General features: G+C 44.2%; 1 protein-coding gene across 1 annotated transcript; it reads right to left on the bottom strand.

Annotated features, from left to right (window-relative positions):
• Positions 1 to 169: 169 nt before the first annotated feature.
• On the bottom strand, positions 170 to 23,974 carry HMGN3 (high mobility group nucleosomal binding domain 3). The gene is made up of 6 exons (XM_072333246.1): positions 23,790 to 23,974; positions 8,307 to 8,357; positions 3,174 to 3,203; positions 2,528 to 2,575; positions 673 to 786; positions 170 to 555 (listed from the first exon to the last, which is right to left on the bottom strand). The coding sequence occupies exons 1-6, from the start codon at positions 23,802 to 23,804 to the stop codon at positions 424 to 426; spliced, it is 390 nt and encodes a 129-aa protein (XP_072189347.1). The 5' UTR covers positions 23,805 to 23,974; the 3' UTR covers positions 170 to 423.
• Between the last annotated feature and the right edge of the window lie 375 nt (positions 23,975 to 24,349).

Genomic DNA, 24,349 nt, shown 5'->3' on the forward strand with positions numbered 1-24,349 from the left:
TTTAATATGTCAACTATCATCGTCCTAAAAAATTAGCATTTACAAAATACTTGATAAAAATATCTTTTAAAAGTTGTCCAAGAGGTACATAAAATCAACCCCAAATTTTCATGGTATTTCATTCATTCTTGTCACCTACAGATTCAGTTTTCTGAGCCTGCGGAGAAGAGAGAAAGGAATTAATTACTACGGTAAATTGCCATTACGTCTCTAAATACCCACGCTACCTTTACTCCTTCCATTTCTTACTTGCAACAGCTCATGTTTCGAACCTACATCAACGTTACGCTCACGCAAACAAAACAGGTACATTCACACACTCTTCTTAATTCGTCAGACTCAGCTCTTCAAAAGCAATACGAGCCTTACCTGCCAGCTTCCACGGTTCATACTGAAAAGCACCACACTACTACCTGTTCCTACTCACTGCACACAAGTAGAATGCTCTATCGTACCCTTAACTTTCACTGTTTCAATCTGCCCTTTTACTGACAGTGTGCTGGCTGGGGCACCTCTGGATGTTGAAACACTAACAGTTGAGCGAGAGATGTGAATCTGCAATAACATTATGGGCAATAAAAAGAAACATTATGAACACGCTATCGATGTCTGAAAGGCTGAATAATTAAAAAAGCACTGATTCAATCAGCAGGAGGTGTGTGTGGAAAGTACCTCTTCAGCTTTATTTTCACCATTTTCAGATGGTGTAGTACCTTCCTTTGCAGCTTCTTGCTTTTCATCCTTCTTCCCTTTAGCACCTTTGTTGGCCTTTGTTCCAGGTTCCTTCTGACAGAAGATTACAAATATGGGCATAGACACCGCATGAGTAGACAGCTCATCTACATCGCCTACATCATTCTTACCCGCTAAGTAACACATTTTAGCAACCTGCATGTGCTGGACTGAAACAAAACCAGATGAAGGCTACCTGGAAAATTTATACCACCAAAGTCATACAGATTCCTGAAATTTTTGGACAAAAATGTGCTGACACATGCTGTCTTACTGCTTCTACATACACAGAGCTATATACATGGCTATATATACGAAGATATATATCAATACGCAAAGCCAAGTATGGTATATAGAACTATACCGTTGTTATTCAGTCAAGCACAAACACCATGCTGCGTGTGTGACAGCATCACGCTTTTGATTCACGTGAAAAAATAAATTGGATTTTAAAAAAAAACAAGCATTTTTGTTGGTTGTCCTTTTGTTAGTCTGATAATATCTGTGATGTTCATTTCATGTCCACGGAAGAACCAACCGACACATTAGGAAGGCAAACACTGAAAATTCTATCTGCAGGAACACAAAGCAGAGAATTTACTGAAAGAAACTATTCTAATATCTCCAGCTCCACAGAATCACAGTACAGAATCATTAAGGTTGGAAAAAGGGATCCTGAATCCGTATTATGTTTTGTTGCTTATTAGCAGGCTCAGAGTACAAATTCATTGCTTTTTTGTTTCAGAGACTAAGATTAATAGATTCCTTAAAATGGGATCCAGTTTCAATTTGGAAAAATTGAGACTACCGTATTAAAACATTACCTAGAATTATGTCAAAAAGGACTCCGCTTGCCTGAAATACATCTCAGATTTCTCTAATGCGGTCTCGTTGGACTCCCTAACACCACGCTCAACGCACACACAACATGTACCAGAAGATACAGAACCAATGCATTCCCTTCTTTTTAGTAGAAGAGGGAAGCTCAAGAGACTTTCAGTTGATAAATTACCATGTGCTCCAAGTTATGGAGTCTTACTTCTACACATTCACTTCATATTCTGGTACTTCCCCAGCCGAGATACCAACACAAGGATGTGAAAAATGCGAGTGTGAGGAGTGCTAGATTGAATTTCCAGCAGTATGCTTTTTTATGATAAAGCAATTGTTCTTACTTAGCATTCCTCTTGGGCGCAAATAGACCTACGGTTTCTGAAGTACATGATTTACATGCAGAAATCCTGAAAAAGGTATTGCAGACACTAATAAAATTTTAATTTGACTGTAACTGGCCTAGAAAACCCAAGTCATTCAATTTAAATGCATTTAATTTCACCTTTAATTATAATTGTGCATTCTCAGCAATAGTCAGGCTTCAAGAAGAGATAACAGTGTCTCGCAATGAAATGAAGTACTGCCCCTCTCGACAGCAAAACAGAATGGCACAGAGTAATCTCAGATCCTACCGTAGAAATCAAACCTGCAAATTGTAGGAAAGGTGAAGATTTTTCTTAAACTAGGAATTCACTATGAACTAACATATTCTGCATATCAAACAGGCAAGCCGTTTTTTTGTTGAGGCCAGTAATGAGGCCAGGGAGGGGTGGAACCAAAAGAAAAGAATGATCTAATTTGTTTTGGTTTTTTTTCTTTTAGAGGGGAGAACTGGGAGGAGGGCAGGCAAGCTGATGCCTCTTGCAAATACTCTGTGAATTCAACTGTTTGCAGTGCAAAGAGGGAGTGTACTTGCTTATTATTGGCTACAATGATGGCAGCTAAAAAGAAGAGTATTTACCTTAGTGGTTTTCCTTGGCTTGGGTTCAGGTTTTGGTGGAGCAGGTTTCTAAAAAACATTTTTAGTTGCACAATGCGTTAGATATATTACTAGGAAGCAACCACCCAACCTCCACTCAGCAGCTTCCCCACACCTCACCCTTTCTTACTTCCCACTCCTTACCATGCACCAAAAAAGACCAAAAAATATTAATGTACCTCATCACCGTACACACATCTATTTTCATTAGCTCACACATCAAGGAGTCAAGGCAATTTGAGGGTCATTCTAAGTCAAAGTCGAACATGGAGATTACAAGTAACTATTAAAAAACAGAGAAAAGGAACTAAACCCAAACGCTAGTGGCAGCATCAAACTAAACCCTGAAAGGACAGTCCTTTCCCATTTCAGAGAGCAGTTGCATTTCCGCAGCTAAAATCCACCTGCAAAACAGTACTAAGTCAACATCACACGTAACAGTGTTGCACTGAGCTGGGGAAGAACAGCCTCCTGAAATTAAGAAAATAGAATTATATTTAGCTCTAGAGTTCTTAAATAGCCCTCAGCAAGAATAAAAACGGAATCAAGTAAAATATAACAAACCTGTTTTGTCTGAGAAAGCACGCGCCTAGAAAAGTATACCCCAAGAGCTCTTACACATACTTACAGCTGACAATCTTGCTGATCGTCTTGTGGGCTACAGAAAGGGAAAAAAAGGAGAAGGCATCTTTATAGGGTTACACAGCAAATGGTACTCAAAGCAACACAGTTAGCATTTGTTTCATGATGACAGCATAAAATACGTCCCTGCCAAAATAGGTATCTATTGCTAAACACAATTCAGGGTTCCCTCATCTTGGAGGAGCATTTTTAAGGGTCTGAGTGATGTGGAAACTATAATTCCTGAAAAAGAAATTCATTGCTGATGTCAAAGTCTGCTCTCAATATGGTAAAACACTATTTTTTCCCCCTATTTTACAAGTGCTTCTGAGTCCACTGCTGCTCTAGGAAATGTTCAAGAACTGGGCAAGCTGGGCTACCCGTGCACTGAACCTTTCTCAAAAAATACCGCAATTTCTTAAATATTTAGAATGATGTTCCTGTAATCTGTTTATTATTTGTAACGGCCAGTAAGAAACACTGTCTGACAAACAGCAGAATAAAGGTAACATCCTTTCCTAAAGGAAGTGAGAAAACTCCAAAACACAAAACTGAGGGGCCCCTCATTTCCACAGCTGCTCCCCACACTCAATTCTGGAGTCAGGCATACAAGGCAGCTCCTTGTGACCTCCTTTGCTTAAATATTATTTGAAAAAGGAAAGAAGAAAGCCAAATACTCTACTTTTCTTCTACCTTTCATAATCACCTTCCTTACTAAACTTTATTTCCTTCTGAACTTTCTCATAAAGTTACTGAATGTTAGATAGGTAATAAAAATGCTTGTAAGCTCAGTAGTCGGCTAACAGTATTTTTTGTATTCACTAACACAGTCGAAGAACCCACAATCCAGTTATACGGCATGGTTAGCAAACACCATTAAGGTTTGGCCCATGTCATAAAACTGGAAACTCGCTTGTAATGAAAATAAAGAGACAATTCCCTTGTAACAAATATCCACAGCTGAAAAAGTAAATCAAAAGTACCTTTCTAATCATGTGTTAAGCATTTAAGCTGAGCTGGAAGAAATAAAAAAAAGCCATGGCTCCACATAACTTGTAAAAGAAAAAAAGCTGTTGTTAACATCCAAAGAATGCAGTAATTTGTATTCATTGGAGCCATTTAATTATCCTTCACGGAAAGTGGTAGTGAAAAGTTCGGATCTGAGTTCAAGGGAATAGAAGTCCTGTCAAGGAACACCTAGAAATACTTTTAGCCATCAAATATGTTTGTGACGTTAACAAAAAAAATGCAATCCTCTCCTTTCCTGACAGTTTAGACTACTGACCGCTGGTTAAGCAAACTAGCACTACTCTGAGAACAAACTAAATAAGCCATTTCAGTTGGTCTGGTAATGAAAGAACTCCTGGCTCGAGGTACCTCCTTCTACAAATCTGTTTTCACAACCAATTATTTCTATCCCTCAATGTTTGGGCACTGAATTGCGATGTTAGCATTTCATTTGGCAAGGGTAATATATTGTTTCAGATAGATTATAACATCTCACGTAACCCCAACCGCTTCAGTTTCATGAGCAGCTTTATATATGATTTGCACTGTCATAAGGAACTCAGCACAGCCCCTGCCTCCCAGTTCCTTGTAAATGCCTGACCGGTAAGTCACTTTAACTCTCATTCAGAGTTGGTACGTATGTTGTGCTTTCTGACTACAAGGAAATAACTGCAGTCAGGTCGGCAAAGGCAACATTGCAATGTACTTCATGTACTTCCCCCTTCAAATGGTCCTACCAGGACAGAAACAACCAGCATGCTCTGTATGACACTAGCAAACATCCGTGGAAACTCCCTATGAAATGGAGAAGACGCAAAACAACACTTTGCACTTTCCTGTTTCTCCAGATTCTGGCAATCCACCTTGCATACTTTCCAACCAAGATATTTTATACACATCATGTGTTTAACAGCCCCCAAGGGACTTTTTTTTTTCCCCATACATTTGTCTAATAACCTAGTCAACTCATTTACGCTATCAGTTTCCATAACATCCTGTGGTAATGAGTTCCATAAGGCAAGCATATGCTGTGTGGAAAAGAAAAAACTCCTCCCTTCATTGTCTTTCTCTCAAGCTTGCTGCCTCTTAGCTTCACTGCATTCCTCCTGCTCCGGGGTTACTCCCTGCCTGTCTCTGTGTGACTGATGACTTTACCACATGGCATATGAAAAGTCAAGAATCTGGAGTCTGCTGGATTCCATTAGAGGGGGGTGTAGAGCAGCCTGCCATGTGCCATTACCCTTCATATGGTTTTCCTTCTATCCTTTGTAAAGATGAGCCAAGAGAACTTCATTCGGTAGTTCCCCTTTGGGTGCTCACTGTGATACTCTCATACTTCCCACTCTGTCCTCCATTACTGTACCCACACTCTATTTACCTTTCAATTAAAATAAATGGGCATCTTCTAATAACTACTCATTGTTTCTACAGTCTCTCCAATAGCTGATTAGTGATCTGTCCCTGTTTTAATTTGCATTTCTCCACATTGAATTTGACTCATCTTTCATCCCATATTATCAGACTTCCTCACTTCTGACTACCCTGATAATTGTTCATAAACTTTAGCAAACTTTGTCATTTCTCCACCACCCGTTCTCCTAAATCACATAATGAATATACTCAGCAACACAAGCCCAAATACAAATGTCCTCAGTAACCCACCAATAATTCTCCTCCACTGTGAAAATGAACTACTACTTCCCTATCTCTCCTACCTTTATCTGCTATCAGTTGTTTAGAAGGCCTAAATCCACACAAGCTCATTTCCCCTAAGAACCTGTTTGGGGAGCCTTATCCAAATGTGCTCTTTATATGCAAGTAAGGTGGCATACTGACTGACAGAGCATTTATACATCCGTTGTCTTTTACACACAGTTCAGCCAGGTGAAGTAGGACTTTGCAAGACCTGTGCTGATGCTCCCATTATACATTCATCCACATGTACTCATTCTACTGTTTTTTACTTACTAGTTTTCCAAGTCAGACTTACAGCCTTTGTTTTCCAGAATCCCTTATCTAAAGTACCGGGAGTGTTTCATCACTTCCAGTTACCTTGGCACTGGGGCCAATGCAAGCAGTAAATTATGTCTTGCGTGTTACAGTTTGGCAACTCCATAGCTGGGCTGCCTACATCTCCCTCTCCTTGACAACATCCTCCAAATATTACACCCATGGGAAATGGCTCCGCTGTAAGAACCTCTGTAAGAACCTTCCACAGCAAGAGCAAGAGCTTCATTACTGTATTTCAGCTTCACCGTCCTACTGGAGAGTCTGGTCCCTTCCTCATGATTTTCTATCTCTACAAAATACCTTTAAAAAACACGTTCCCTTCATTTTGCTATTCAGTCATTTTGATGGGTGGGAGGGGTTTTGAAAAACAGCATGCATTTCTGTGAGCCTTTGGTATGGTATATCACACAGCTCCTCTGCCACCTGAAACCATTAAACTTTTTCTTTGTTATGGTTTTTTGGGCTTTTTTTTTGGTCCCTGCAATGCCACCCTATGCCTGTTACCAAATATCTGAGGGGTAACAAAACCTCCTGTTACCGTCAGAAAGATTAGCATGGTGGAAAGGCAATTCAGGAATTGAGTGGCAAAAGGACAAACAGGAAAGGTGCTCACTCACATCCAAGGATCTAGGCTTGTGGGGAAAAACTCCGCAAAGGAGGGATCTCCATCCAGAGATCCTTCCCCATTGGGGGTCAGCCCTTAAATGGGGGGTCTATAAGCAGCCAGCCAGGCTCCACCCCTACCAGTCACACAGCTGAATTGCCTTCACCTGTGCTCCCACAGCTGACTGGGTCCTTTCCCCAGGCGCTCAATCTGTGGTTCAGGCTGTGACTCAATGATTCCCATATACCTCTATTAACACCACTGCTGTCTTCAGAGCCTCTTTGATGTTCCTGAACAATCCACTGCCACTTTTATTATTGTGGTCAGATACCTGGCACAATTTCTATACTACATACTTCCCATTTATGCATGGCTCAGCCGCCAATAAGGAGTTTAGCTGCAGTTACTAGTATTATTGATCTGGATTACAAGTACCACATGTAATAATGTCATTCTATAACCAAGGATCTCTAGTTTCATTCTGCATGTTCTACTTTTCTGTCCCTTGAAGAAATTATATTTAAAATATATTTAAAATTGAACAGAGAAAAACATTAATTTGGTGCAAAAGGGATTATCTTTTTAGTTGGCCTTTCCATGCTTTGCAAAAAAACAAAAAAGCCAAACCAAACCAAAAACCAGCTAACTGGTTCTATAGGAAATTCCAAAGGAAGATATCAAAATCAAGTCCTCCCACATCTCCTTTTGTCTCAACTAGTTTTATTATTTTTTTTCAGGAGCTCATTTAAAGCCCTGTTATTTTTTGAAATATTTGGACATTTTCCTGGCACCATCTTTTCCTGCTGGATTGACCAACAACCAGTTTTGCAAACCACAACAAGTAAACTTTCATCAGACTTTTTCCCTGTACCAGTATGCCCAAATATTTACTAGTTCATTTGAATATTCACCCATTCTTCTCACGGTCCTGATTTAACCTGGTCTGCTACAAAAGATGTCAACCCAGGAAAACATACTCCTCTACCTCTCTTTTTACATTCCCATGGCAGACAAGCTCCAGCACAGCTTACTGTAGTGGTCAATATACCACCTGCTGTCTCCTTGCCTTTTCTGACAGAAGTTACTGTGCCCTTCAAAGAAATTCAGACAAAGAAAACACATGAATGCATCAGCTGCTCCTGTTCAGAGCCCAGTATCTTAACTCAAGACACCATTTTATCGGTCACTCAAGTCTGGAAGTGGTGTGGCTGAGGTGTGTGCATTAACCCCACTCGCCAAATCACTGGAGACAGTGACATACAGTTTCACAGTGACATCCTATGCTGTTGCCTTACCACAGCTTGTGTAGAGAAGCCCTAAATTCATTTTGTGTACCAAAACCAGGTTATACTATACAACCTACAAATGCAGCTCACTTCTAGTTTTAAGCAAACTGCCTTGCTAGAGTGGCATAGCAATGTATGGTCTTCTGATATGCAAGGCTGCAGAGACAGTTAAATAAACACATGCCTTAATGAATTCAAACAAACAAACAAACAGAAAAGGAAATACACTTGCCTCTTGTTTAGTTACTTTTGCTGCATCCTTGCCTTCAGCACCCTCTGGAGACTGAAAGAAAATATTAAGTCAGCGCTTTTATTTCAGAATTAAAAACATCCAAGCAACAGCAAACAAAGATTACGGTGAAGATTCTTCTTTCTATATACTGCAGCAACTTAAGGAGGCCTGGTACAAGCATCGTTGTACCAACGCCATTCTAGATTTTCCAAGCAGGAATACAAGGACTGATCACCACCAGGATTGTAGGCATCAGATCATGCAGCATACATACCATCAGCCCTCAGTAATCTCTCCAGCCAATTAACCACAGCATCTGCAGGCCGCAATGGGAGTCCCACCTCATCAGTGCATGGAATTACAGCAAGTATGGACTAGAAACCTGAGGTTTGCTCTACGAGGACTTTGGAAGTCCCCAAGAAACTTGGCATGTTCCTTTCCAAATACCAACTTCGGTAGTAATGAGATGAGGCAAACCAGAAAACCCCAGCATTACTGAATGAGTGATTTATTTATCTCCTTTACTCTTTTTGTGCCTCAGGCTCACTCAGCTGGAAGCTGTAACAGTATCTTTCCCTCATCTCATCTCTCCCATCAAAACTGTAAAAAAAATAGAATAAAAAAAAATCAGTAAACCATCAAGACTTCAGCAGGAAAGCCAGGGACAAGCTTAGCAAAGACTCAGCCTGATCGATCTAATGTTTGTCTGCCAAAGGTACCAGAGAAGCACTGCTCAAAATCCAGCTTATGTTCTTTTATTTACAACTCAAGCTACATTATTTTACATTTTGCAAACAACATGGCTTGCACCTAAATGCAAGCAATTCATAGGAAAACAGCAAACAGCAGCAGCTGGAGAACTACAATGAAGGCATGTGGTTAAAAAAGGCATTTAACAGGCAGCAGAGAAGGCACTGCGGTGGCCGTTCCGTGTTCCAATCAGTACAAAAGCGGTCCGGTTATCTTCTCCATCCTCCCTTCAATCCAAACCTGCCCCAAACTGCCCCCAGGTCTGGACACGGAATTCCTCAGTCACACACTCAGGGTTTGCAGCAGCTGACCACTGCCTTCTGTCACTGGGTGCTAACATCCTTACAGAACGATATTTTCAGCTCCCCGGCAGAAAACAGAACGTGACTTCGTTGCTGAGCTCTCCTGACAGAAACGAAGCGTGCCACAAAAGCAGCTGGTTTAAAAAAAGCCGAGGAGCGACCATCTAAGTAGCTGGAACACAGCGGGAAGTTAAGCTGCGTGAGCAGAGAGGCGCAACTCAGAATAGCAACAGCTCGGCATCCAAAATGGAGCCTGGCTGGCTGCTCCCTGCGCCACGCAGCCTCGCCAGCCTCCTGCAGGGCTGCATTCCTCAAAGCCTCTCCGTTCGGTCATGAAAGAGCTGCTGCAGCCTGACACTGTGGTGCTGGGAGCACAAAAGACAAAACCGAGCAGCTCCACGATCAGTCAGTGCGCCTCGTTCCTACAGCTTCCCTCTTCTGCACACAATATGGTGCAGGCTTTGAGCACAGCCTTTCTCTAGCTCATGGATTCAAAACACCTGCTTCTCCCATATGAATTTTTCTCAAGTCTAACAAACTTGCTCTGCGCCCTTTCCATTAGAGGGAACTGAAATAACATCCTTCCCATGCTAAGTACTTATTTGTATAGAAACTCTCACAAGTTTTATAATCTCCTCACAGTGCCAAGGAGTTCATAATTGATAGGGGTAGGGACAGCAAGACAGCACAGTTCATTTATTTTGGAAGCCAGGTGAAAAACTCACTGTTTCACAATTCCCACTCCACAATCAGGCTGGCTTACCCTGTTTCACTTTAGGAACTTCGGACCTTTGAAATAGGGATAAATCTTCACACAGCCTGCCACATGCCGGCAGCTTCGCAGTGATGGCCAGGAACAAACCCTCAACCTGCAATACTGTATAGTTAGCACACAGTAATTCACTCCATTGTCTCAGCACTGATGAAAGCCATAGAGTCATACAATCATCTGAGTTGGAAGGAACCTTTAAAGGTCACCTCGTCCAACTCCTCTACAATGAACAGGGACACCTGACCCTGAATGTCTCCAGGGATGGGGCATCCACTACCTCACACTGCAATCAGCATTTTACTGTAGAAAACTTCTTTCTTCTATCCACTGTAAATCTGCCCTCTTTCAGTTTGAAACCACGCCTATGCTTCTGACAGACAGAGCAGTCCGTTTTTAGATGTCAGTATTACTGCTTGACAACAGATAACAAAACCATTCACAAAGCTAACCACAGAACAGAGTTGGAGTTTCATGAAAATACTGTTAATGGAACCACAACCACTGCATTCTACTATGATACATTACCTAACCTAGCCCAATTAGGTTAGCTAATTAGTTCAGAATTCCTTCCAGAGCAAGAAAATCTGAGAACAGTTCGTAGAATGGAATTGAGGGATCACAGAATGTCTTGGGTTGGAAGGGACCTCAAAGCCCAACCAGTTCCAACCCCCTGGCTGTGGGCAGAGCTGCCCCACACCAGCTCAAGTGCCCAGGGCCCATCCAAAGCCTTGAGCACCTCCCATGATGGGGCACCTACAGCTCTCTGGGCAGACTGTGCCTCACCACTCCCTCAGTGAAAAATTTCTCCCTGACTAAAATCTCCCTAGATTTTAGTTTAAAACCATTCCCCTTGTCCTAGCACTATCTATCCCTGCAGAAAGTTGATTGCCCTCCTGCTCCCTTTAGGTATTGGAAGGCCACTACCAGGTCTTCCCTGAACCTTCAGTTATGAAGACCTAACATTTTTCTCCCCAGCAGGATGTGCCCAGTGACCATCTCCAAGGCACAGGGGCTGTACTACACTCTCATATCATCTCGCAGATGGTCCCTTTCCACTGCAATCACTACAAGTAAGGCACTGCAGGCCACGTGTGCTCCCAGGCCTTGGTTCTCCAGCAGGCCACAGAGCCGCAAGGGAGACCATGTCACAAGGAGGGTAACTGATCCCATTGAAAAACAGCCTGCTGCTTAAACAAGTGTATAAATCTTATAAATCCATTTGCAGATTATAGATCTATAGCCTTTCCTGGCTCCAGCAGAACCATCTGACTGCACAGCTGCACAAACAATTAAGCCAGTGCAGCAGGCAGGAATGAAGCAGTATGGGGCAATTGCAGGCAGGGACTCTTCAAGTAGACAGAGACACCAAAAACTCGTCAGGCTACGATATATTTGTTAAAGGAGGAAAAAGAATTTGTTTTCCCCCTCTTTGAGTTCCATTAAGAGGCTACAGCAAATCTTGGCTGGCGTGGATCTCCACGCAAGTTTCTGCAGCACTTCCTAGGGATCAGAGATTTGCAAATGCACGTATCTGGGCTGAGCATGACTCCCAGAGAACGTGGCACACCACAGGCAGCAGCAGCCTGCACAGCTATTTGGAACTCTCAGGACTTCTATGTAGAAACCATTAATACCTTCAAGTCCTCATCCCCAGCTCTTCCACAGAAACCCTTGCTCATCCTCTGCCCTGGTGACACATTTATGGAGGAACTCTGGGCTCAGAGCAGCCAGACATGCTACGAAACCCATCTTCTTGGCAGGTTGTCCCACACGAGGTAACGCCACAGCTTGCCATGCTTCACGTGACACCCTGCTCACATTAAGCACAGCCTGGTTCCGTGCCTTGCACTGTAAGCTAGCTGGGGCAGGACTGTGCATGCTGCAAGTCTGGTGCTGCAAGATGAAGGACCAGTGCTGGCGATGCACCACAGGGAAGAGCACAACATGCCTGCATTATACTGGAGGCAGCCTCTATAGGCCAGCCATGCCTGACACTGTATGGTTGCCTAGAAGAGACAAGACAGTCAGAGAAACTACAGACAGGGATAGAGATAATAGCACTATGGGTTTGTTTTTTGTTTTTTCCCAGACCCAGAGTTACACAGAAGGCACAGCAAAGGAGTTGACTGGAGAACTATAAATATGCTTTTGACATTTAATCCAATAGCAAGTTTTAGGTTCAGATGACCACACATTGTGTCATGCCTCCATTTGCACTACACACTGGCAATACGACTGCAAATTGAGCTGCAGTTAAGCTTCATCAGATCTGTCAGATCTGCATAACTTCTATATCACAAGGGTAATGTGAAGGGCTGTAGGCCAGATTCCTCCTGCCTATTAGCGATCACTTGTATCAACCAGTTGTTACAGAGCTTTTTTCCCCCCTCTTTTTCTGGGACAATCTAAAAAATGTTTTTGAGAGGACTAGGATAACAAAGATATATTAATAGATTAACACAGCATTCAAGAAAAGTAAGGGAATATGAATTTTGAGATTGTTTACATACACAGTTCTTGTATTTATTTCAATAGCTGTGTGGTAAACCCAAGAACTGATGCCTCCATGCAGCAGGACAATGGAGTGGTAACCGCAGGGCCAGCACCATTACAGAACTGTTAAGTTGAGAACAGAAAACTAGATAAACTTTTTGAGAAAACATTTCATCAGACAAACAAGCAAATTTCCTTCTCATTATTGTTCTGGAGGCCGGATAACCTCATAGTGATGGACTACAAAAGAAAGAAACAAACAACAAAGTGTCAATTTCTATATCAAAGGCTGCAATATAAGCAGGATTTGATGTAAGCACAGTTACACAAAGGAGTAAAGTTAGTGAAACCCATCTGAGAGAGCCAAAGGTGCAGGTCTGAACCTGCAGTGACCAGCTTCAGGATAAATATTTTTGTAAATAATGAGTGGGTTGCACTATCATGAAGGAACATACTAAAAGCACAAAGAGCTCAAGTACATGAGAAGTAGCAGTTGGTACAGCAGGTTGCTTGTAAAATGAAATAGATGGCTCATTCTCTGAAGGATCGTATTACTAGCCGACACTTAATGCCTCAGCTCTGGTGGGACAGGAATTAGTTCTCTCATATCCTTGTAAAAAGCAGATACCGATTTCATAACAACTACCACATTAAGAAGTTAGGAAGGCGACAAGCCCTAGCTGTCCTAGCAGATGAGCATTCTCCACAGCAGTTCCTCCCCTCCTCGCGAGCTGTTCTGCTCAGCCACACCGCAACACGCCGCCCGCGATGGGACTGCCTGGAGATACTTTCCTGGCTCACTATCCCAGCTGCGATTTCCATGACGTAATGCTTTGGTTGTTCCTCCAACAACTCTTTTCATCCACCAAAACATGGTAAAAGCTTTTAACCAAAATGACAGCAGCAGGAAAAGGCAACATATCGAATCCTAAGCCTTATTGTACTGGTATTCTAAAATTGCCCTTCCTTCCCTGTGAATAGAGCTCCGCATTAGACTAAACTCAATTCACTGAATCCTTTACCCATACACGCAAGATCTACTAATTATTTCCATCACAGCAGCTCTAAATTTTGTGCCATTTCACAAGTGTAATTAAAATGCTGTTTATTTCTTGATTTAGATTAAGGAACGCTCTGCATGTTGACTAATTCAGCACCAACCAACTCCCTCAACACCCTTCTAACCATTGTTTCCTCATTCAGCTCCTGCAGCATCTTATCACTGACCTTTGTTTATAGCTGGTTCTTTGATCTGTTTTCAGCTGATAGAACCGTGCTTGCTGCCAAGGCAATAAGAAAGAACTCTGCCAGTGGAATTAACTCACCCTATCAAATGCCCAAAGAAATCAAGTGTACTCTCCTTCTAACACTTGTTTTCCCCTACAAAAAGCCCAGCTATGGTTTATCCAAAAACCAAACAAAAAACCAACTACGCCACTAATGTTATAATCAAGTAATTCTGACCAATCATGTATGAAGTGCAGAACAATTCTGGCTAGTACCTGCATCTTTAAAATATTCATTCAAACTAATATCTGATTTGTACTCTTCCAAATAACTGAGGGGGTTTTCTGTATATTCTTTTGGTATTTTCTTTTTCTAAGTTCTGCTATGCAGATTGCACTAAGGAGGTGTGGGTACACTTACACAGCATTTATATAAGTACACATACAAAAAAACCCCATAAATATATGTGCATATAAAATATACACACATGTATAAAATGTGTAAATTTTACATGTGAGTATACATACACACAAGTCCTATTTTGTATGGAGAGAGGGTGGAAGCTGCAGTTTCCTAAGGTATGTCAAGCATTTAGAAGTATTTTAAGACATGTATGACGGAGTAACTCCTCCTGCTCCAGATACAGAACTATCAAGTTCTGTTTTGCTACCTGTACTACATCAAACACAGATTCCCAAGGCGAAATAAATAAACAAATAAAGGAAAAACCACCAAAACAACAAACAAATACAGTCTACATAATGCTTTATCCTCATCCCTTAAGGAGCATTGCAGCATTAAACACTGGAATAGGCTCCCCAGGGAGGTGGTTGAATCGCCATCCCTGGATGTGTTTAAGAGCTGTTTGGATGTGGTGCTCAGGGACATGATTTAGCAGAGGGTTGTTAGAGTTAGGGTACTATGGTTAGGCTGCGGTTGGACTTGATGATCTTTGAGGTCTTTTCCAACCTGGGTAATTCTATGATTACCTGTGCCTATTAAGAGCAGGATATTTCATTTTCTAACCCTTTGGGAGAGAATGTTGAGATCATGAAGTTCTGAAAACACAGAGCGCACCAACAAGTTTAAATACAAAAAAGAAAAAAGGCCATTAATGTCCTCTGCTATTAATATGCAGCTGAGGGGAGGGGGTGGGGGGAGGAGGAGTGAAAAAAAATACACAGTTTCTGATCTAAATCTCTGTTGTTGATTAGAAATTCAAGCCAAATAGAGTAAACGTGCATCATTTTCTCATGCATTCTCTGAGAGTGTAAGAACACAGCCTGGTTATAATCAAAAACAGTAGGATTGGGGAAAAGAAAAAAAAACACCAAACTCATGTTATTACATTCCTTAATTTTTAAACAGGTAAAATCCGTGAGCTTTATCCACAGTGGATAGAAGTCAGAAAGCAATTCAGGCCTGGAGCACTTTTAGATATCCAAAACCATCCACAATAAGTACTTCGCTTTCATTGCAGACGGAGGTTTTGCTATTCCCACTGAAAATGGGAATAACAAAAGACTGACCAATATAATTTAAGACACCACTGAAATTCAATGCAACATTTTAAAGGTCTTACAACTGATTCGGCTTTTGCTTTTTACCCCATTTACTTGCCAGAGTTGTGTGATTTGGGGAGGGACAAATGGCTTAAGAAAACATAAGCAATACCTTCTGTATTTGCCATTTGGAGCCAGTTTTCTGAATACGATGTTTTCTGTCTGTACCAGTAAGAGCAGTTTCTAGGGGTTGCAGCTCAGATTTTAACAGCAGTACTGTAATTTACAACAGTTCCTTCCTCAGCCACCGAAGTAATTAGCCGTGTTTTGAAAAATGCAGATCAGCCACGGGAGCAGCAAGGAGAGCACATCTGAAGTCATTCCATTTCCCTCCAACCCCACTGCTGAGAATTCTGACAGCTAGTGAATAAATTCATAGAATCACAGAATGGCCTGGGTTGGAAAGGACCACAATGATCACCTAGTTCCAACCCCTCTGCTATGTGCAGGGTCACCAGCCGCCAGACCAGGCTGCCCAGAGTCACATCCAGCCTGGCCTTCAATGCCTCCAGGGATGGGGCATCCACAACCTCCCTGGGCAACCTGTTCCAGTGCATCACCACCCTCTGTGTGAAAAACTTCCTCCTAATATCTAACCTAAACCTCCCCTGTCTCAGTTTAAAACCATTCCCCCCTTGTCCTATCTCTGCCCACCCTCATAAACAGCCGATATTCTTGTCTCGATATTTGCTTAGCAACATTACTGCCACCATAAAGTAAAAAGGCAGATTCAAAGAATATGATGGATGAAATTCAACCATTAATATCATTATTTCTGCAGCCTCCCAAAGCTGCTGCCAGTTCTGCAAGCGAGATGAAGCTGATAGACTCATGCAAGCCTACATGCACAGAGTTTTTAAAACCTTAAAGACGGGGCTTTTAAGTCGTTTCTATCTAAATGAAACTGATCCGATCTCCAAATCTAAGCACCAAGTACTTCTATAAAATAAAATATCCCATCTGCTTTAAGACCGAGATTAATTAAATGATTTTCAATGCAACCAATTCCTGAAAATAGCCACACCTCCAACAAAGAGAATACTGTGAATGACAGAAAGGCGTGACAGCTCCCCTCCCAGAAGATGTAACTGTGATGAAAACAGGAACATAAAAAGAGCCCTTGTTGTTGCAGCTGCAACTAACTGGTGCCATGGACCATCCCGCCCCCGAGGTGACAGCAGCAGGTCCCCAGGTAAAAGGCAGGCACTGAAGGTGTAATTGCTACAATGCCTTCAATTCTCCAAGCTCTTCTGTTCCAGTAAGAGCTCCAGCGGGGTTAGTTGCAGCGTGTTGCACTGCTGCAATAGAAGAACAGAGAGCTCCATAGCCAACCTAAAAACAGTTTTGAATAAAGATAAAACTTGCAGAGGAGGCAGCTGGGATAAAGAAGGAAGGATGTGGCAGAGGCAGGGATGTTCTACTACAAAGAAAGAACTGGCAGCTCTGCTCAACTCCAACAGCACACAAATAAATGTCATCAGATACTCAATTTCCAGCCACGTAAGTGCTCTCTGCTACCACTAACTCAGCATTAGGACAAGGAAGAAGGCTAAGTGTGAAGAGCTGACACATCTAAGTAAACCCAGTGCTGTTGGGAAGGAACACACACCATCTTTTAGAATAGACGGATCCTAAGACTCCTGGGGAACTGCCTTTCATATTTGCAGCTTTCTCTGTTACCAAGTACTCTTACTCTTTACTATAAGAAGACAGGAGCAGTGCATCCAAGTTACAGGAGCAATTAATTGAAAGTTGGTCACCAAGAGACACCAAGGGGAAAAAATAACCAAATGAGTTGGACACATCTTTTTCCATGACAGTGAAAGGATACAGCCTGACCACTGAGTTGTTCTGATGAGCACCAACTAATGAATTAAGGAATCCTCACTGCTCTCTGAGTTAGGAACTGTGGGGACAGTTCAAGCCAGGTCAGTGTGATGAATGCTGGCTGGCTGAATTTGTACTGACTGCTGCTAGGGAGTGCTCTGCTTGTCCCAGCCAACCCTGCCTGCCATGAAGCCAGTTCCACTCTTGGTGCCAGGGAAATCAGAACAGCATACTGCTCTAGCCAAAAAAAATCCACCTCAACTGCATACAATGTCTCACAGGTCTAACCTGGAATTGCTTCTTTTGGGCCACCTGAGATCTATCTGTTGAACTACAGTCCACTCACTGACAATAAAAATGATTTATGAAGATCTCACTTCTGAGTGTGGTCAGTAGCCTGATCCCAGCACTACTTCCCTCTAACAGGTTGTCACTATTTGGAATAAAATGGCAGAGAAAGTTAAAAGCTTTTCAAGATAGAGGAAAAGCAGTATTAAACCACACAGCATATATCAGCCACATTCCAGTTATACACATGAGACTTTACATATATATTTATTTATATACATAGATTTGTGCGATACATACATAATATATAATATATAATATATAATATATAATATATAATATATAATATATAATATATAATATATAATATATAATATATAACACATAACACATAACACATAACACATAACACATAACACATAACACATAACACATAACACATAACACATAACACATAACACATAACACATAACACATAACACATAACACATAATAAATATATAATATATAACACATAACACATAACACATAATAAATATATAATATATAATATATACATTATATTTTATATATTATAATATAATAATAAATAAATATTAATAAAAATATATTATATATTTTTATATATTCTATATATTATATATTAATAAAATATATTAATAAAAATAAATATTAATAATAAGTAATAATAATGTATTATAATATAATATAATATAATATATATATTATATATTATACATATTACATATAGATAATATATATTATATATTTATATAAATATATATGTTTATGGAAAAATGAGCAATGTTGATACTTCCATAACATGAAACATCCCCACCGTCAATCTGAACCACTGTCAAGCTTACTTTTCATTTTCATTACGCACTCCCCTAAAATCCCTGTATACAAAAAGATTACTTGCATCTGGTTGGGTTTGAACTGGAAGGTGATGACTTCAAAGTAGATTGTATTGCTGGTAGCACCTCATCGGGTATTATGCTGCAATACACCGAGCAGCATTATGACTTTTAATCAGTAATGCAGTGAAAATGTAAAAACACTGAGGATTCATTAACTCCAGCTGTATTTCAGCCTGATCTCAAAGAATATTTGTATACATTGTAATCGTTACTAAATGAGTCAGATTTTCACAGAATTGTATAAAGCAACCAAACATTTTACATCTATAAAGCCTCGTTCGATGAGTTCATAAATATCATAACTCTAAGACCCAATCAAAGCTAAAATCACATTAATATATCTCTTTACAAGCTATTTTAAATAAACCGTGGATAAATATATGTTGCAGGTATTTATTAGCCCTGCAATATCATTTATTGCAACGTGGCACAGCAGCATTACTCAAGCATGTATTTTTTTCCCAGTGCTACTCAACACTGCTACGCTGTTTTCCATCTAAGTGTGCCATAGGCAGATATAGACCTATCCTTTTTGCCTAGTTTTCATATGGAAGTTTAGCTCCTTTGAGACAGTCAGGTCAGCACAGTCCTGGAGCTGGCCAATCAGCAACTTGCTATTGCTCCAAATACATCACGTTTTAAAACTCTCAGTGGCCTTAGTGGCACACAGGTGCACCTCTGACCGCACAGCAAGCACTTGGCCTGTCCCTGCAGAGGAGGCCATAGGTGGGAGCCCATCTCAGGGCTCTGCTGGTGCGCAGGAGTTCTTCAGTTTGGGCTGTCAAAGCCCAGGGTACTTTGTTGATATAGATCAAAAGAAGGTCTCATTCTGCTGTTGTCTCACCTGTTTTCTGGCAGTTACTGGTCTAGGATTGACCTAACATAGAAATGGAAATCACCTTTTCAGAGCTCTGACTTCTCTTAGCCCCAAAGTCACAGAAGGAGGAAGGAGGATGAGGTCAGTCTGAAATGCAGGGGTAGTCTGAAGTGAGAACAGGGGCAGAAGGGAAGCAGGCAGCAACCAACACCTGAGCATCTGCTGCTAATTCTCCTTGTCCCCATGGTCTGTAATCACTTCCAGAGCATGACACAAGCCACACGTTCCCCTATCTCTGTATCCTGTTGCTGTGTTCTAGGATGAACCAATGGCCTCGGCTACAGACCAGGAGCTTCCAAGCCCAGTGATGACGACAGCAAGATGTGAATCAATTTGGCACCACTGGCACTCAGCAGCTTCAAAACAAAGAGAACCTTAGCTGAAAACACACTGCATCGCATTGCAGGATGCCAGGCTTCATCGGCTCATTGGTGTTCAGTCACAGACAAGTTGCTCCAACCAAATTTCAGAGAACCAGTCATCAAGTGCAAGTGCCTCAGCTTGTGCGCATGCCACAAAGCAAGAAAACAAATGCTGAAAGTAACAAACACTGCTTATGTGCTCTTGGTGCTGCAGCTGATAAGGGGGAAGTAGCCCTTTCACTTCAGACATCTTAAACTGAGCATCTAATCCGAAGGGACCATTGGTCACTTATTTTGTGCTCCACTTCCCCAACAGCAGACAGCGATTACATTCCTCTTTGAAGACTCACAACACTTCAGAAATACAAATTCTAACACAAAGAAGTATTTCACAAAGAGAACCGAGTTAAGGTCCAGAGGAAAATAAACACTGTGTGATTTTTATGGGTCCCTTCCTACTTGGGACATTCCATATAGGTTAGTATGTGAGAACCTGCACTGAACCACAAGGATGGCACCTCCCAGCTTCTACTGAAGGAGCAGCATTCCAAGCACAGCTTTCAGAAGGTCTGTTTTCCTGCACAGAGACCAGCTGGGTACGTGTACTGACTTTGGAGAAAGCAGGTTTGCATCACAGATCTGGAACCTGCCTCAGGTGTTCTCTGTTTTCACAGTATCAGCTGCACCACAGAAGCTAACATCCTTGGCTACAAGGCAGCAGATAGGTTACAAAAGTGGTGAATTAGATCTCAGTACTTTTTATAAGCTCTGAAGCCACAACAAGGTTCAAAGATGTCATTAAAAACAATGCTGGATCTTGATCGATGGGCCAAGGTGAACGGAATGAGTTTCAATAGGGCCAAGTGTCAGGTCCTGCATTTTGGTCACAACAACCCCAGGCAACCCTACAGGCTTGGGGAGGTGTGGCTGGAAAGCTCCCAGATGGAAAGGGACCTTGGTGTGCTGATGGACAGCTGGCTGAATATGAGCCAGCAGTGTGCCCAGGTGGCCAAGAGGGCCAATGGCATCCTGGCTTGTATCAGGAATGGTGTGGTGAGCAGGACTAAGGAAGTCATCCTGCCCCTGTACTCGGCATTGGTGAGGCCTTGCTCCGAGTACTGTGTCCAGTTTTGGGCACCTCAGCACAAGAAAGATATGGAGGTACTGGAGCAGGTCCAGAGAAGGGCAACGAGGCTCGTGAAGGGCTTGGAGAATCAGCCCTACAAGGAGAGGCTAAGGAAGCTGGGGCTGTTTAGTCGGGGGAAAAGGAGACTGAGACCTTATTGCCATCTTCCAGTATCTGAAAGGTTCTTACAGTGAGAGTGGGGCAGGTCTTGTCTCACTGGTGACAAGTGACAGGACGAGGGGAAATGGCCTCAAGTTGCGCCAGGGCAAGTTTAGGTTGGATATTAGGAAGAACTTCTTTACAGAAAGGGTGGTTAGGTACTGGAATGGGCTCCCCAGGGAGGTGGTTGAATCGCCATCCCTGGATGTGTTTAAGAGCCGTTTGGATGTGGTGCTCAGGGATATGATTTAGTGGAGGGTTTTTAGAGTTAGGGTACTGGTTGGGCTGCGGTTGGACTTGATGATCTTCAAGGTCTTTTCCAACCTGGGTAATTCTATGATTCTATGATCTATTCCTCCCATCCGACTCAACTCTAAGAGTGTTAAAAGAACAACATGCGAGGCACGGGTCACGGTGTCTGCAGGTGGATTAACAAACAAACTGGATCCTTCTGGCATGCAGCCCCAAACCAACAGGTTCCATTCTGTGCAGGACACATAACCACCTGCCTTATTGACATCCCCAATGAACAGTGCGTGTGTCACTTACAGGTGCAAGCACCATTCATCCCTGTGCTGAACACATTAATGCTTCACAAGAGTGAAGAACAGCTCTTCACTTTACTGCAGAGCAGTCCTGCCCACAACAAATGGTTGGAACCAGATGGCTTTTAAGGTCCCTCCAACACCACCGTTCTGTGATTCTATGGTTCATTCTTCCCAGCCATCTTTACTGGTAACAGTAAGAAGGTTTCCAGTATGGCCCAAGAACTGATTCCAGTCACACAGGCAACCAAACAAACCATATCAACCCATGTCAGGGCGTTCACGCTACTGATACCATAGCAAGCAGTGTGGTAAATCCCACACCAACATGCCATCCTTCTTGTGAAATACAACATCCCAACCCATCATTACAACACACACAGAGCGCAGAAATCTGTCAGGAAGGGTCCAGAGTTCAACCTTCTTCTGTCTGAGAGCAGCAGTTATACCACCTCAACAGAGGAAGGTTTTCCTTTTACCCATGAACTCAGGGACCAGCGATACACCCGTCACAATGCCACAGCCCCCCAAGCGAGGACAACTTGCTGTCACCACTCATCATGTTCACAGCGAGCATCACGCAGAGACGCAGACGCTGACTGGAGTTTGCAAAGAGATAAAATCTTCGGAGATGGATGGAAAAGCAAACAGGAAGGAGTAGCCATTTAGGTAACAAAGGCATCCACAAAAACAGGAGCAGGCAGACGCACACCCTTCTGCAGTATTATTTATTTACCCCCACGACTGAGATTTTCTCACCTTTAATTTTGAGTTTTCTTCCTTAACAAAACCATTGGGATTAGCAGTCTTTCTTACGAGTTCAAAACCATGCTTTAATAGAACCTGCTGTTAGTGGCAGCAACGGTCCTGTCCCCACACGGACACAGGACGATGCCATACCCAGCCACTGCCATGCCATCCAACCCTTGCCCTGCCACTCTGAATGGAAGTGACCACTGTGGGACACTGATGGCAATTCCATTTCTCTCAAAAACAGAGAAGTTCCACTTCCCAGAAGTACTGCTTCACCCAACTCCATATTTTATATATAGCTCCACATCCACTGAGCACGCTTCGTCTCCATTGCTCCAACCACACACATAAAACTCTTTAATAGCCTTCTAAGAATGACATGTTCTCCTGGACTTGTTACTCACAAAGTTTCTCTTAATAAACATTTCACCGTGGACAATAAAACCTTACAGAAGCAGTTCCCTCTGTGGAGGGCCGGCCTGCAGCCCTACCGGAGAGCTCACACGCAGGCAAAGGGAGCAGTGTGGGAAGGCAGCAAGGCTCTGAGAGTTGCACTGCGTCGCCCCATAGGCACAGGCTCACCCTCAACTTTTTCCTACAATGAGCAGCAGCACAGAAGGACAGAAGGCCCGTGTGAAGGTGCAGTGACAGAAAGGCAGGAGGAAAGCCCAACTTCAGGGTGGGGCACACAGCTGCTGTCAGCCCCACCGGCACAGCTGGGACAGGGTTGCTAACTTGGGGCAGAATAACTCAGGTGCCTGTCTCACACGCTGGCACCACCCACACGGAGAACTGAAAGGTTCTGCAGGCACCGTCAACCTGTGGCTGTATTCAGAGATGTGCTGACCGGCCATAGGGATATCCACGGACCCCCATCCGCGATAAAGCTCTCGGGCCGACCCGCTTGACACACAGGGCCTCGGTTACCTGTTAACGACGCACACGGCCGAGCCCCCGCCACGGGGAGGAGCCCCCGGGGACAGCCTCGGCGCGGCCGCCCCCCCTCCCCGGCGCCCTTCTCGCAGCCCGTGAGCCCCGGCGGGGCCCCCAGAGCCGGGGGTGTGTGTGTGCTGCCTCCCGGCCGCTCCCCCGGGAAGCGCCTCCCGCCGCCCGCCCCCGGGGCGTGGAGCCGCTGCCGCGAGCGACCGGGGGACCCCAGGCGGGCGGGAGCGGCCCCGCTGTGGGCATATATACATACACGGGGAGGTGCGGAGGGAGCGGCCCGTTCCGAGCGCGGCTCGCCCGCCCGCCCCCGCCACCCTCCCTTCGCCCCCCGCCTCCCGGAGTTGGCAGCGGGAAACTCCTCCCGCAGCGCCGCGCCGCCTCCCCCGCCCCGGCCGGGAGTTGCGACCGCCGTCTCGCCCCCCCCCCTCTCCGCCGGGGCCGGGGACGACACCCCCCCGGGAGAGCCGAGCCGAGCGGGGACGGCGGCCCCGTGGGGAAGGGGGCCCCGCAACAGGCGGCGCCGCGCCGCGGTCGGGGCGGCCGAGGGACGAGGCGAGGCGGGACCCAGCGTTTACCTTTCTCTTCGGCATAATGTCCCCGCGGCGCTGCCAAAGTCACGCGGCGAAAGCGGCGAGCGCGGATCCGCCCGACAGCGCTGGCGGCGGCGGCGTCGCTGGTGGTGCCCGCGGCTCTGCCCGCGCCCGCTGCCCGCCGCGCCGCCCCCGGCGCCCCGGCAGCCCCCACCGCCAGCGCCCGCCTCGCCGAGGGAGCGGGCGGAGCGGGGCAGCCCCGGCAGCTGATTGGCCGCCCGGCCGCGTCGCGCCCCCCTCTCCGGCGGGAGCGGGCTAATCAGGGGCGGCCCGCGCGGGTCAGAGGCCGGGCGTGGGGCGAGGCGGGCCGCGCGGGGAGCGTTGGGGCCGGAGTCGGGGCCCTGAGGGGAGAGGGGGGGGCCGGCGACTCCGGGCCCTGGGAACCTGGCCGCGGCCTGGAGGCGGTGAGCCGTGGGGATGGGCGCCGCGGGCCGGCAGAGGCCGTGGGGAAGCGCTGCCCGCTCGGCGGCTGAATGATCACAACCCGTTTAAATTTCCCTTCAGTTTCTTCTCCTCCCGGTTCCGTTTCATCTCGGCTGTAACCC

This window comes from Excalfactoria chinensis, chromosome 3, assembly GCF_039878825.1.
Source record: "Excalfactoria chinensis isolate bCotChi1 chromosome 3, bCotChi1.hap2, whole genome shotgun sequence".
NCBI lineage: Eukaryota > Metazoa > Chordata > Aves > Galliformes > Phasianidae > Excalfactoria > Excalfactoria chinensis.

What these genes read in the sequence shown, in the direction of transcription:
- HMGN3 (XM_072333246.1), bottom strand. An exon ending in CAAAAGTAACTAAACAAGAG is followed by an intron (nt 3,204 to 8,306) that starts GCAAGTGTATTT and finishes CCCTTTCTGTAG; the next exon opens with CCCACAAGACGATCAGCAAG. An exon ending in GTGAAAATAAAGCTGAAGAG is followed by an intron (nt 556 to 672) that starts GTACTTTCCACA and finishes ATGTTATTGCAG; the next exon opens with ATTCACATCTCTCGCTCAAC.